Source organism: Colias croceus, chromosome Z (genome assembly GCF_905220415.1).
Source record: "Colias croceus chromosome Z, ilColCroc2.1".
In the NCBI taxonomy this organism is placed as follows: Eukaryota; Metazoa; Arthropoda; class Insecta; order Lepidoptera; family Pieridae; genus Colias; species Colias croceus.
Genome location: NC_059568.1, coordinates 11,879,124 through 11,893,571, shown reverse-complemented (window position 1 = coordinate 11,893,571; position 14,448 = coordinate 11,879,124). Strand labels below are relative to the sequence as shown.

General features: G+C 43.1%; 2 protein-coding genes across 2 annotated transcripts; one reads left to right on the top strand and one right to left on the bottom strand.

Moving 5' to 3' along the window:
• Positions 1–6,775: 6,775 nt before the first annotated feature.
• Positions 6,776–9,182, bottom strand: LOC123705544 (actin cytoskeleton-regulatory complex protein pan1-like). Its single transcript, XM_045654374.1, has 2 exons — positions 7,109–9,182; positions 6,776–7,026 (listed from the first exon to the last, which is right to left on the bottom strand). Exons 1-2 carry the CDS (start codon positions 9,180–9,182, stop codon positions 6,776–6,778), a joined length of 2,325 nt encoding a protein of 774 aa, XP_045510330.1.
• An 865-nt stretch (positions 9,183–10,047) lies between these two features.
• Positions 10,048–13,709, top strand: LOC123705543. Its single transcript, XM_045654373.1, has 6 exons — positions 10,048–10,371; positions 10,526–10,671; positions 11,166–11,185; positions 11,487–11,538; positions 13,105–13,265; positions 13,481–13,709. Exons 1-6 carry the CDS (start codon positions 10,197–10,199, stop codon positions 13,707–13,709), a joined length of 783 nt encoding a protein of 260 aa, XP_045510329.1. The 5' UTR covers positions 10,048–10,196.
• Positions 13,710–14,448: the final 739 nt, after the last annotated feature.

Genomic DNA, 14,448 nt, shown 5'->3' with positions numbered 1-14,448 from the left:
TTATTATATTATATTACATTAAAATCGTGATTTACATTTCTAAGAATATCTGAATTGAAAATTATTGTAGTGAAACTTCTTACGTTTTTTAACTTTCTATATACGTTTATTTATGTGTATGTTCACCTTGCTTCCTCTGCCTGCAGCTCGGCCTGGGCGGCTTGCGGGTGGCGCGCGGCGGCGGCTGCAGCGGCCCCTCCAGCCGGTGCCCGACCGCACCAGCCCACCGGGTACACGTCCGTGACTCCGTGCTGTGCGCCCACAGCCACTGGTCGTACTCGCCGCCCAACCCGTCGAAGTGCACTTGGTTCAATGATTCAAATATTGTTAATAATGTGGTCAACATTATTAAAATGTAGTTTTCAATGACCTTTTCAATAAAAATCTGCTTCAAAATCAAAATGTTTCACACAATGGTGCGCATCACGTAATCGAATGCATCACGAAATCGGGTGCATCACGCAATGGTATGCATTACGCAATTTGCGGACGCAATTGAATAAATCATGCAATCGAATGCATCACGTATTCGAATGCATCACGCAATCGAATGCATCAAGCAATCGGATGCATCACGAAATCAGGTGCATCACGCAATCGGATGCCTCACGAATTCGAATGCATCACGTATTCGAATGCATCACGTATTCGAATGCATCACGTATTCGAATGCATCATGCAATCGGATGCATCACGCAATCGGGTGCATCACGCAATCGGATGCATCACGCAATCGGGTGCATCACGCAATCTAATGCATCACGCAATCAAATGTATCTTCTCTTGTATCGGCTTTTCGGTAATATTTCAAAAGAAAAAAAATAATCTGTTCTAATTAGTATAATATTTTACAGCATATTCAAAAGCAAAATGATGTCGATAAAAACATTTCAGGTAGTTCGAGAAGTGTGCCTGATTTAGTAAAAGCTCATTATCACACTGTTTGTATACATTTCCTGAGAACATTTAAGTACTATGGTAATGTTTATTTTTTTTTTACATAATATGAAAGTAGAGATTTCAATGAACAAAAGGCTCCCAAAGTTTTTGAAAAAAGCTGATATTTTGACGGGTGACTTTTCGATTGAAAATTAGGTTGTTTTTTGATATTGATTCACAAAAAGGCGCAAAAATAAATATTTTCAAGCAAAAAAATTACAGCGTATTTGGGACATAATAAAGTAAGTTTCCACCAAATTTCGTAGAAAAAAAATAAATTTTGAAGTAGATAAAAATAAAAAACGAAAAACATGGTTTTTTGAATTTTTCACCGAAATTTTGAGGTTATGTGAAAATATTGTTAATACAAAAGTTGTAGATCTTTTTATTACCTACAACTTTGCCATTGAACGTTTTTCCGTAGGACTTGTAATTTTTTCGGAAATCGAGAGAAATCATTTTTTTTCTCTTAAAAGCTCCCCCCTCCCACTTCCCGAACTCGGATTGACCGTAATTTATTTTTCCTTTTATTTTCATCATATTCCCCTCCTTTTCTAATGGGTTTCATCTGACTGCGATTTTTTTTTGTTTCAAAAATTATCTACTCTAGTCTTTATGTTTTTGTTTATTTTAGGTAAACCAGAATCTGATGGCAACTAGGGAAATCAAAATTTTGAGTGTGCACTGTGCATGTGCAACCCTAGGGAAAATGGATTGAACGATCTTGATACTGCTTATTTTTTATTTTGTCCTCAATATCATTATAGTCACATTACATAAGTGGACAATACTGTACTTAATAATGAGACCATAACATTTCATTTAAAAATAACAATCTATGTGAACAATGTAATAATATACACGGGAGAAAAGTAAATACAAGAATATCTACATATTATTAGTTAGGTACACATTTGTATATTCAAATTAATATTATGCCATGTGAAAATATGGATGTAATGAAAAAATGCAGCTCAAAACTAGATTGCTTATATTTTTTTATAAAATAAAACTATGTAGGTATTATTGAAGTGAAACTTCTTGTGTAACATTTTTCCGTTACGCGCCATCTTGATTCGACGAAAAATAAGGCCATAAAGAAGTTTTACTTCTTACGTGTGTAGGTACATTAGTACACGCACACATTTTATTATTTAAATCGGTTTAGTGGTGTTAGACTATTCATGTAATAAACCAGAACCTCTGGTATGCCAGTACAATTCTTTTTCATGAACAATAATTTAGTAAAAATTATATGAGTTTAAAAGATAACTATTTACCAATTTTCTTACCGGCTCTTCGTTGTAGACACTGCTCTCCCATTTCCATCTGCATTTTAACGACTCAAATGCGCTTTTAGGAAGTCTTGAATAAATAAAGGATTGTGTTTATTTGAATTTACCTCATGAAAAATAGGTAGCTTTCTTTTTAGAGGTCGGTTTAGAGATCTCAATCAAAACGAGTAGCAACACAAATTAACGCTCTTACAAGTTTACAGTTAGTAAGTTATACATATTATTTAGTTACGGAAGTACCTTCTGCATAATAATAATAATATGCATAATCTTTCATATCTTCACATCATATTTCCCAGAGAAATAAATTGATTAAATTTTTAATAAGGGAAAACTAAATATTCTAAGGTACAAATTTACGTATTTTTACAATTTATATATTATACTAGCTGTTGCCCGCGACTTCGTCCGCGATTACGTCGTTTTAGGTCATTCGTCGTTTAAAAAAAATACGTGACACTATATTTTTGAATGTTCTTAATTGTCTCTTATAAAATTTAACTACATTAAAATTGAAAACTCTGATAAGAAAATCTTAAAATCGGAGAACATCGAAAATCTGAGGAAAACATGAATGAATGTGATTTAAATTCTACATTACTTAGTATTTCAAAATATAATAATCTAAATTAAATGTAGATTAACAGTTTGAGCGCACCGATATAGAATATGTAGCTAAGTATTAAATTACGTTAGTTTACATAGTAACAAAACAAAAACACGATGACTTTCTTTCGCGATCGGTACCACAAACTAAAACATGTTAATGGTATGTGGCCCACGTCACTTGACCCCCCGCGAGTTCCCCTCCGTTGCTATGCGAAAATACATTCGTCGCCCTGCTGTTCCTACAGCATGCTGTAGGAAAAATTGTAATATTGCACTGTGGCCTAGGCGTTATAACACGCCCAGGGAGTTCCTGAGTACCGATAGACGTCCGTCTATCTATGCACCCTATCATTTGTCAAACGGTCTTCATATTGAGTAAAAGTTTAAGATTCAGAGTGTTATAGACAAATATAATCAGAAAGCTTCGAACTCCTTTTTTTTTTTTTTTTTTTTTTTATAGTGGGGAAATCTTCCAAAGATACCCACGGCCCCCGGGGAAGGAGCCAAGGGTTATGTCGGATTCTTACCGACTAAAACCCCACTGTGTTCCGTCGAGCCGCGCAGTTAGCCGGGGCCGCGGGTACTCTTAGAAATCGTCCACGACTCCGGCAGCGGACGCCCGGTTTCGGGCCCACCTCCGTTACCACCTATGGCTGCACACGTGCGCTCCTCCTCCTTCATCTGCGAGGCGGCATGAGCGGAACACGTCTCATGTCACCTCACTGCCCCGGACGATGGAGCATGTCCCCGGCCCATCGTCCAGAGCCCTTCGCTAGGGAGGCAGGTCACGATCGCTAGCGACCGCGACTCGGCGTCGGCGCCTAAAGGGTCGCCGGCGCCGCATCGGGTCCGCGAGAGGGTTCCCCTCGCGAACCCGCTCCGCCTCCTCCTTTCGCACCATCACCTCCTCACAGAAGGCGACCACCGCACGCCAGGACCTGGAGCCTCCAACCATGGCGCGAACCACGGACGGGAGCGAGAGATCCGGCCCCACAGCAGCGACCAATCGCTATCTAGCCACGGACCACGCAGGACACACACTCAGCGTGTGGTCCGCTGTATCCTCCTCGCTTGGACACCAATGGCAGGTCATGGTTGGCTCCCGGATCGCGACTCGACACAGGTATCGTCCGAAACATCCGTGTCCAGACAGCACCTGTGTCAAGCGGAACGTGAGAGCCCCATGTCGTCTGCTGCACCATTCTAAAAGGACCGGCCGGATGGCCTCCACCGTCCTCACACCTGCAGTTGGGTTCTCGAGCCGCCGCACCCATTCCTCCATCAAACGCTCGCGAGCCGAAGCCCTCCAGCGCGACACTTCTTCGGGGTTTGGTTCCAGCCCCGAAGACCTGGACCCAGCGATTCGCCGGTACACGTCCGCGAGTACCGCAGCGTCAAGTTCCCAAGGGGGGGTTCCGGCTAGCACGCAGGCTGCTTCAAAAGAGACAGTCCGATATGCCCGCGATATTCTTAGCGCCATGACCCGCTGCGGACGACGCAGAAGGGGTCTAGTCCTGGCGCTAAGAGAATCAGCCCAGATGGGCGCTCCGTACAGGGCCATTGAGCGGATGGCACCGGTGTAATCCGGCGACAGCCATCTCCAGGCCCCCGTAGATTGGGGAGCAAGCTTCCCAGTGCCCCGGCCGCCCCGGTGAGCCGGGGGGCGAGGCGACGGAAGTGCTCCGCAAACGACCAACGACCGTCTAGGAAAATTCCCAGATAGCGCATTGTCTGACTGTTCTCTATGGACACGCCCCCCACCTGTACACAGGAACCAGCCCCTGGTGCCCTACGGGGGCCATGGAAGCACAGCGCCTCCGTCTTTTCCAAGGCCACTTTCAGACCTAGCCGGCGGATACGATTCACAACTAGGTCAACGCCAGCTGTCGCCAATTGGGCTGCCTCACTTAGACAATTTCCACGAGCAGTCACCAACGTGTCGTCGGCGTAACATAACACACCGACCCCTGGGAGATGCTCACCACGCAGAACCCAGTCATAGCCGATGTTCCACAGGAGCGGTCCTAGCACCGAACCCTGTGGAACACCGCACGACATAGGCCTCTGCCTCCACCCATCCCGAGAGAGGTACGATACGGACCTATCTGACAAGTATGATTGTATCATCCGTAGTAAATATGTGGGCACGCGATGGTAGCGGAGTGCCTCCAAAATGCACGTCCAGGGCAAGGTATTAAAAGCATTGGCGATATCCAAAGATACCGCCAAGAGTACTCCGCCTCTGGAGACCACATCCACTGCAACGGTCTTCAAACATAATATTGCATCTAGGGTAGATCGCTTCCGCCGAAAGCCATACTGGCAGTTGCTGAGGTTCGGCCCGACTCTTTCAAGATGGTCAACGAGGCGAGCCGCCAGAATACGCTCAAGAAGCTTGACCACCTCATCTAGTAACACCACCGGCCTATAAGCCGACGGCGAATCCCCTGGGCGGCCTGGCTTTTTGATCAATACCAAGTTACCAGATTTCCATCTTCCAGGAAACTGGCCTTGTTGTACGCACGCTGAAAACAGGCGCTCGACTCTGGACCCAAGAGCCGGTAGCGCAAGTGCCCAAGCTCGACTAGGTATACCGTCAGGACCAGGCGAAACATTCTTTCTCTTAAGCCTGTCTGCAGCCGATTCCAGCTCTTCTCTCGCGACCGAAGGAACAACAACGGCGTCATCTGACTCTTCCTGTGGCGCAACATTCCTCGACGCCATCGATGGCGGAGGATGTCTCTCCCGGTCCGGAAACAACGACGCCACTACTCGGTCCAGAAATTGGGGCTCAAGTGACTGGGTCAGGGGCGGGGCACGTGGGCGGATCTTTTGCCTCACCCATTGATACGGCCGGCCCCAGGCGTCCCGATCCAGGCCACTTATCATCTCCTCCCAAGCTTCCGCCTTAGATCGGCTAATGGCCTCATGTAGAGCAACAACGCAGCTCCTATAGGCAGCATACAACTGCGCTTCCTCTGCGTCAGTGTGTCTCCTCCTTCGACACCTGGTGTACGCCCGCCTCGCAGCTACGCAGAAAGAGCGCAACTGGGAAATTTCGGCGGACCACCAGTAAACTTGCCGCTTGGGTGGTATCCTTCCAACACGGGGCATGGCCGCGTCGCAAACTTGCGTCATGGCATCAGCGAGCCACGCCGCCTCCTCCTCAACAGCCACAGTTCCCTCCGGCACAGGAAGCCAGGACTGCACGATGGCGGCTTCAACCAGCAGCTCCCTATCTAGGCGGCTCAACGCCCAGCGCGGTCGCCGTCCCTCACTTGGAGTCACTCGGCCGGGAATCTCCCGTGTGGCGACGCCGAAACGGATATACCTGTGGTCTGACAACGTTTCAACGTCCTCCAGAACTCTCCAGTCTCGCACACGGTGAGCAAGAGACGGGCTCGCAAACGTCAGATCAACGATGGAGCCGCCCCTCTGCCGCACGCATGTGAGTACAGACCCTTGATTAAGGAGGGACAATCCGGAAGAAGCCACCCAATCCTCGAGCACCACACCACGCGCATCGCTCATAGGAGATCCCCACGCTACGGATTTGGCGTTAAAGTCTCCGGCCAATAGCACTGGTTGGGGATGTGCGAGATCAAGCACCTGTTTCACCTCGTCTAGGAATTGCTCAAACTCGGAGAGGCGGCGGTTGGGTGAAAAATATACTCCAACAACAATGCCAGAACCAAAGGAAGCCGCCACACAGCCTCTTCGCCTCACTATCCTCTCGAGCTCCACTCCACCCCGCGCCATCAGCATGACTGCACCGTCCAGATCTCCTGCACAGTTGTTCCATGAGGGCACAGTGTACGGCTCTGAAATCACTGCCATATCAATAGCCCACTCTGCCATGCTCTGGTACAGGAGATCCTGCGCCCTGGCACAGTGGTTGAGGTTCACCTGGATCATTTGCAGTGAAGCCATTATTATGTTTCCATAGCCGCTGCCTCAACAGTCGGCGCCTCAGTGGGTGCCGGAGCAGTGAGTGAGGGGGCCTCCGAGCCATCACGCGCCTGCTTTCCTTTCTTAGCCTTAGTTTTACAGGCTTTGCTCCCAAGCCGGTGATCCGACGGACGTTTTGCCTCCGCACAAAGAACACAACGTGCGGCCGCGGCAGTGCACTGGCCAGCTTTGTGTCCGGTATCCCCACAACGATAGCAGATAGTGCTGCGGTCCACTGTAGAAGAGCATAGGGCCTGGACATGCCCCACTTCTAGACATCTGAAGCAGCGCAGGGGCTTCGGATCATTCAAACGCACCATGGCCTCCAACTTGAATGCGGCCCGCTTTTGAAAGCTTTTTTGCAGCTGCCACCGGGCAGTTGATCCAGGCCGTAACAATGCCCCTAGGTCCAGATCGCAAGCCTGTGCACTTAACTTGCTCTGCGGAGCATTCCCCGACCCGACACACGGCCTCTGCAACCTCGTCCGCTGAGGTTGAGTCGTCGAGCCCAGTAATACGCAGCTCTTCGCTCTTCACTGGCCTGGACACCTTAACCACTTCGCTGTCTAAGACCTCTCTCAGTTTGACCGCCAGCACATCGGCCTGCTCCGAGCTAGCGGCGCCGGGAACCTCTAAAATGCGAGCACCAGTGGCGGATCGCTTAAAGCGAACCGCACTTATACCGATTTCGGCTAGGTCAATTTTGGCTTTGGCCTCCTTCAGCACCGAGGCAAAGCTAATGCCACGGTCCTCAGCACCCGGCTGGATTGCTATCACCACCGCCGACGTAGACGGAACCCAGAGCTTCCTAACCTTCCGGGTTTGCCGGACGTTTCGCTTCTTTTTTTTCCTATTGCGCTTCCCTACAACGGTCCAACCCTCGTCAGACCGTTGCTGTGAGGTGGTAACATCGGAAGGCGCATTTGCACCCGCTTCTTTATCTGTATGGTTTTTCTTTTTTCCGCCTTTTTTCTTTGACCCACCCTGCGAGGGTAGTGCACCCATAGTTGACTGGTTTTCGGCTGCTCTAGGCACAGGCTCGGTCCTTGGAGGAGCTGCTCTGCTTCTCGAAGCGGGTATTCTGGCTGCAGGAAGTGGAGGGAAGCTCTCAGCCGGTGCAGGGCCTTTTTCCCGCTCTAACGCTCTACGGTCCGCCGCTAGCGGAGGTCGGAGACGCCTTTCCGGGAGCAGCCGGTCGCTGATATCTTCCAGCCTGGCGCTCACCATTTCACCGACCTGGCGCATTATTTCCTTTATCAGGTCGGCGTTTCCTCCACTGGGACCTGCGCTTTGGGCCGCTTTTAGCTCGGCTACTTCTTTGCGCAGGCCGTCCAACTCCACCTGCAACCGGTCGTTCGCAGCTTGAAGGCGGCGGGCCTCTTCTGTCATTGTGCGCTCCTGCAAGAGTCCGGCCGCCTCGCGGATCACATCTGAGGCCTCCTTAAGGTCCCGCACGAAGACACCTTTCAAATTGCGGGATTTCGTCCGGACCTCGTTTATAGATGCTAGCCCGGCTTCAATGCGACGGCCTAGAGCAGCCGCCGTTTCCGTGCCATTTAGTGGAGCAAAAACACCAGGAGCCGGTGGTGGAGGGAGGGGAGCAGAGGTCCGCTCCTCTTCCGACCGGGGAGGGACATTTGACCGCTCCAAGTCACTCCTGTCGCTTCCTAGATCCCTTCGCTGGGCCCGCAAATATGCCTGCCTCGTAACACTCGCCTGTGTTGAGGTGGCTGGGCGCCCTTTACCCCTTTTAGCGCGGTGCGCTCTACGCACTCCTTCCTCATCAGTAGAAAAGGCCGAACAGCTTGCGTCAGGAGACCGCCTTCGCTTCGCCCAAAGTCGGTCTTCCTCGTACGAAACAGAGTGCAGCGTGGCCACGCTGTTCGTTGAGCCTGCGCTTGCCATCCCACGGTCCGAAATGATCGAGCCGTCCAGCCCAGCTCCACCGAGGGCACCTCTGTCAGAGGAGGAACCCCCTCTGACCGGCACCCTGCTGCCTCTTCTATTATTCTTTTTACCGCGCGCCCTAGCAGCACGCGTTTCTGAACCTCTTGGTTCATCACCATAAATAAAATCAGTGTCCGTTATCGCGCCAAGGTCGTCGGGTCCAGTAGTCTTTGGCACTGAGGAGGCCTGGGAACCCACCTCCTCAGTGTCGGAATCTCTGTGCACGTTTTTGCCCCCCCCAGAATACGTGGGGCAGCCTGAGTTGGACTCAGGGAGGGATTCTCCACCCTTGGTGGTACCCTCCTGGGGTAGTTTATTTTGGAAACCTGCTTTCATCATCACCTCTTCTCCCTCCAGTTTGCAGCACGCCTGCACGCCCTTTCGGCCCCACACCGGCCTCATCGGCCCCAACCCCAGTACTAGGTGATGCTGCGCACATACCATCACCTAGGAGTATTATTTAGCAGCCCTCCGGCCTCCTCGCTGGTTTTGGTCCGCGCCGGCTGAGCCGGTACCCCCCATATCTGGGGGGCCTGCCCCTATCCGCCACCTGGGGACGCGCCCGATGGGAGACCAGGAACTCCACACGGATAGGCTGGTTGCAGAGCTTGACCGACCGTCAGTGCGTACCGTCGGTCCTGACGATACGCATCAACAATTGTATGACTATGACACTAATGCGCATGACAATACGCGTGCGCATGGTCGGTCAAGCTCTGCAACCAGCCTTAGGCTTTCACCTTATTACGCAGTTCAATAAAGAAACGAATCTTCAATGGCGGCCAAAGCTGACTTTGACAGATGATAGGATCAGCAAAAAAGAAAATAAAAATAACGTAAATTGATAATTATTTTATTAATTTGTTTGTTGACAAATTTTTTTGTTATTGTATTTGTGTATTTATATGAATTATCATATTTACGTATACAGAATGTAATAAAATCCCCATGATACTTGTAATAAGCCCATAAAACTGAACAACTTTTCCCAAAGAACATAATATTTTGTCAAATTCCAATAAAACATTATTTACTTTCGCAAATGCATAATTATCATTGTAAATTTATGATAAAAACTATTATAGGGAAAATCAAATACATTTTAGTGATTTTATTTTTCCCTTTTTTTTGCATACCGCACGGCCGTGTGTGAGCGAGAGGGAATGATAAGCGCCGCCACAGAGCGCCGCCATAGAGGAAGGATGTATAACTGAGAAGCGCCGCCATTGAAGATTCGTATTTCGTTTCTAGAACTGACTAATAATTGCCTTATCATGCCTTACTGTTTCATCATTTCATGTCATGCTGTGTGATGTTTTTGTTTAAAGTGTAAACAGCTCATATTCATTCCAGCTTCACCGATTAGCTTTATGTTTTTACGAAGACAAGTATAAATTGGAGAATTTGGTGGAGTATCATGTTTTTGAGTATACCTATAACTCTGACGGAGTGAACTCCATGAACATTCACTCCAAGAACCGGAACAGTATCAAAAACACAATGCGGTTTTCTTTGGAAAATGTTAGGGACAGAACTATCCAGTTACTTAGAGCTTGTGTGGTCATCACGCAGGCATACACAACACAGTTTTCTAACATTAATGATGTTAGCTTCCGCCTTTATTACAATGATAGTAAGTATTTATAACTTCTATTAAGTTCATTTTATGCTTAACATTTTATTTGTATAAAGTATAAAGATATTCTATAATCAAGCTGATATAAATGTGATTATGCGAATATTTTATGTTCTTAAGAAAATAATATTTCACATAATTGTAAACAAAGGTGCACCAGCGGACTACCAAGCACCAGGTTTCGTGAGAATGAGAGAAGAAGACCACCTGAAGCCAACAATTCAAGACAATCTAAGACTTGGTTGGGTGGAAACGCCATACCATAAAATTGTGACTTACTCCTTCTATAAGCAACCTATAGTCGAGCCAATTTAATAGGCAACATTTGACGTCTATCAATTTTATCTTCGAAGAGAGGTAACCTGCTTAATAACATCGATTAAAGTGTATTAATCGATACGGATTTGAAACATTTGTCAATCGAATTTATTAATTTATGATGATTTTTATTCACAAGTCACAATGCATTCGATTCTAGATGTCAGATTTCGATTTTTAGAGTAACGTCTCTAGTATTTAAAAAGAAAAAAGGTTTATTGACACAAAATTGTAGCGACGTAAGTTCAGAAATTGTTTATTATGTTTAGGATGGTTTATCAGTAAAATGAAATCTTAAAATAACTTGTATCGGTCATTATTATTATAAATATGTAATCGTAATTGAAAAAAGTTAAGCAAATGTGCAGTTCTAACAAAACGAAATATCATGTTATTCTATGTCGCCGTTACTAGGTTACGTTGTTGAATTTTGTTGAACTGTCAAATGTTGCCTATTAAAATGGCTCTACTATAGTAGGGCTATGAGGCAAATGTAAGATTTTTTTATTGATAATTTGTAAGGCAGTTATAAAGCTATTTTTAACACGCTTTAGCAAGCTAATAAGCTTCACCTGTATGATTCTATGTAACCGTCATGATTGTATTTAGTACACAACTCTTATAGAATCCATTTTGACCTACTTTAAATGGTCAGTTTTGATTCAAATTTTGTAAATTTTGAATCAATTTAATTAATAAAGGATTGGTGACAATAGATATTATAATTGCATGAGTTTAAGTTTATGGTTTAAGTTTTTTTTATTTTTGAAACTATAATAATTATTCAATTTTAGCCAACAGAGAATCCACCAGAGCAAGTGCTTACTAATGATATGGAACTATCAGGTATATAAACAAATATTACATTTATTCGCACACATAGTAAAATCAAAATTTGAGTAGGTACTTACTTTATTTTTTAATGTACAAAATAAATGGTAGATTGTTATACTAGTTTTCAACTTAACAAATAATATACTAAAACCTTCCTCGACAACATAGTATTATATCCATTGATGATTTTGTTATTGTGTCATCGAGATACGTGAAAGTCCATCAACATAAGTCCCCGTAAAAGATAAGTAATAACTTTATTACTTATATTAAACTATTATTTTTTAGTCATTAATGATAGTAAACTAATGTTTTTAGTGGGTTATTTCATATTTGATACACTTTTAGGTAGTAGGTACGTTAATTTGATGATACGTTAGTTATTTTTTAAATGTGTCTGGCAAGATGTAAGAACCATGAAAACTGTCCGGCTCTTGAACATCTTTTTATACGTCTCCAAGTAACATATATAAAATTTAGCTTTTAAACTATTATGAAGGTTAGGTACAATTGTATACACCTTTACTACCTGTTTCCTGCCAAAGTAACCACAACCCAGACTTGATAATCGCTAGTCGTTCTTATCTGTATCGGAGACATATACAGAGAAACTTTCAACTTTCCTAAAGAAAGGAAAGTCTGGCCGGCGTGGGCTCTTGATCTATATGGTTTTTTAGATATATATTTTTTTTGGTAATACTCATATGAATTATTTTCTTGTAGTTAGCGTTTGTTTTATAATGGAGATGTTTATTCATGTTGAAAATATTATATTCACCATAATTATAGTGTTAAAATATAGATCAAAACTAATCAATAATCGAATTTTTTTTGAAAATCATCAATAAATGACTGAGATATTGATTATTGAAGTTTACATATTTTTGCACGGAACGTCTGTGGATTCGATGCGCCTGTGACGTCATCACACACAGTCTTTATAGTAGCGCTAAGGCAGATTGCTTTGATTGTATGATTTATTTATTCAAAATTGTTATTAAACGTAAAGTAAAATAAAATTTTAATAAAAATATTGCCCATACAGTTAAAAAGAAATAATATATAATTTTACATATTTACATGTTTATTTATATTATATTTTTATAAGTTTAGTATTAATTAAATTAGTGCCTATAGGCCTTTTTATTCAATTTGTCATAGGTTACTTCTGAAATTAAAAGACTTCAACTTTTTTCATTAATTATAATTTGTAACATATTGTAGCTAAGTACGCACTGGTTGTTTAAATCGTCCCACTAATTGGTAATATTTTGGAGTATTTAAATAACCAATACATGGACATAGTAAATATACCAAAATTGCTTTTTGAAACGAAACTTCTATATGCGCGTTGACGTTGAGAGTAAAATTTCAAGATCGCGTCATGGCAATACCGTCACGACATGGCGACGATTTGGTATCTTTGCATCTTGCCAAATAAGTTTAACTTCTGACACGTGTGCTCTTTTTTCAAATTTTGCCTTTTTGTCTGGAACGGTTGAACCGATTTTGATAGGAACTTGGTTACATCTACTATCTTCTATCCAACTTTAAATTTCGTATTTATTTATTTGACAGAGTCTATGCATTTTACGTCGAACATTGGAGCTGTGTTGGGAAGTCCAAACCATTGGAGCCCGGGACTTGATGGACAAATTCGTTATATCTGAGTCCAACGCTGCTAATCTCATGCAGTTACTTCATTCCAATAAAATTATCCAACAAAATTCACAATCCAAGTAAGTGAATATATTATTATCATAAAAATGTAGGTATAGCGTGAAATTGTAGTTAATATACTTTAATATTGTTTTCTTTGTTTTGAATCTAACAATACATTTTTTTTGTCTTATTAATTATTAAAAGTTTTAATTCACGTTTTTTCATCAAATTCATCTAATAAGGAATGCTTTCATCTTAATAACTTTTTCACAATATGTAAAACTCTTTTCAGTCTAACAACACGTCAGAAAATAGAAAAAGACCAGTTAAAAATATTGATGTCCAACTTCTTCCACACTACCGAGGATAACATAGTCGATCTACTATTAACCGAATTCGCTTCCCAAGAAAGTGTACCAGATCCCATTTCTGGTGCTCTAAATCTCACGGAAAAGATTTCAATCAAGAGAAAAGAGAAGGAGGATTGGATTCAAGGATTGAGATTGAAGATAAGGCAATGATCGCCAGGACTGGTGTTAAATTTAAATTGGCTAGAGTTGTACTAAAAAGATTGTTGATATAATGAAAATGTAAATGATGTTGATGAAAGCTGAAACGTGTACCTATGTATTATGTTTTGTGCACATATTTAAGTTTTTTTATTAAAGTACAGATTATAGCCGTGTTTCTGTTGTTAATTTATTAATTTATTGACTGATTTTTAAGATCAAATTACTTTATTTCAAAGTATATTGATTATAAAAGAAACTATATGGAAATATACGGAGTCTTGTTAATGCAATTTATTACTGCATTTCAGAAAAAATATGCAGATCATTGGAAATTGTGAGTTACGTTTGTTAACAAGTTTAAAAAACAACATTTGGAATTAATTAGATGAAATTCAGGACATATTAAAAAGTAATAAGTTATTAGTAGATACCTAAATGTTGTTAATAATTTAAAAACAATAAGAAATAAGAATAAAAAATAATGTTTAAAAATTTAATTAGATTTTTAATAACAATGTTACCTACCTATGTATAAGGAGTAATTTCCTAAAATCTAATTTATACTGGCCTTGTAAATTCGTAGATAATTATTATTAGAGGACAGTAGCTTGGTACCTACCGACCAATGTAAAGATGAATATTCGTTTACGTAACGCTGGATTACCTAAGACCTAATTAGACAGGTAGGTACTTGAAATGTAAACATACTTGATATTATGTATTATGTAATAGACTAATAAATAGTAGC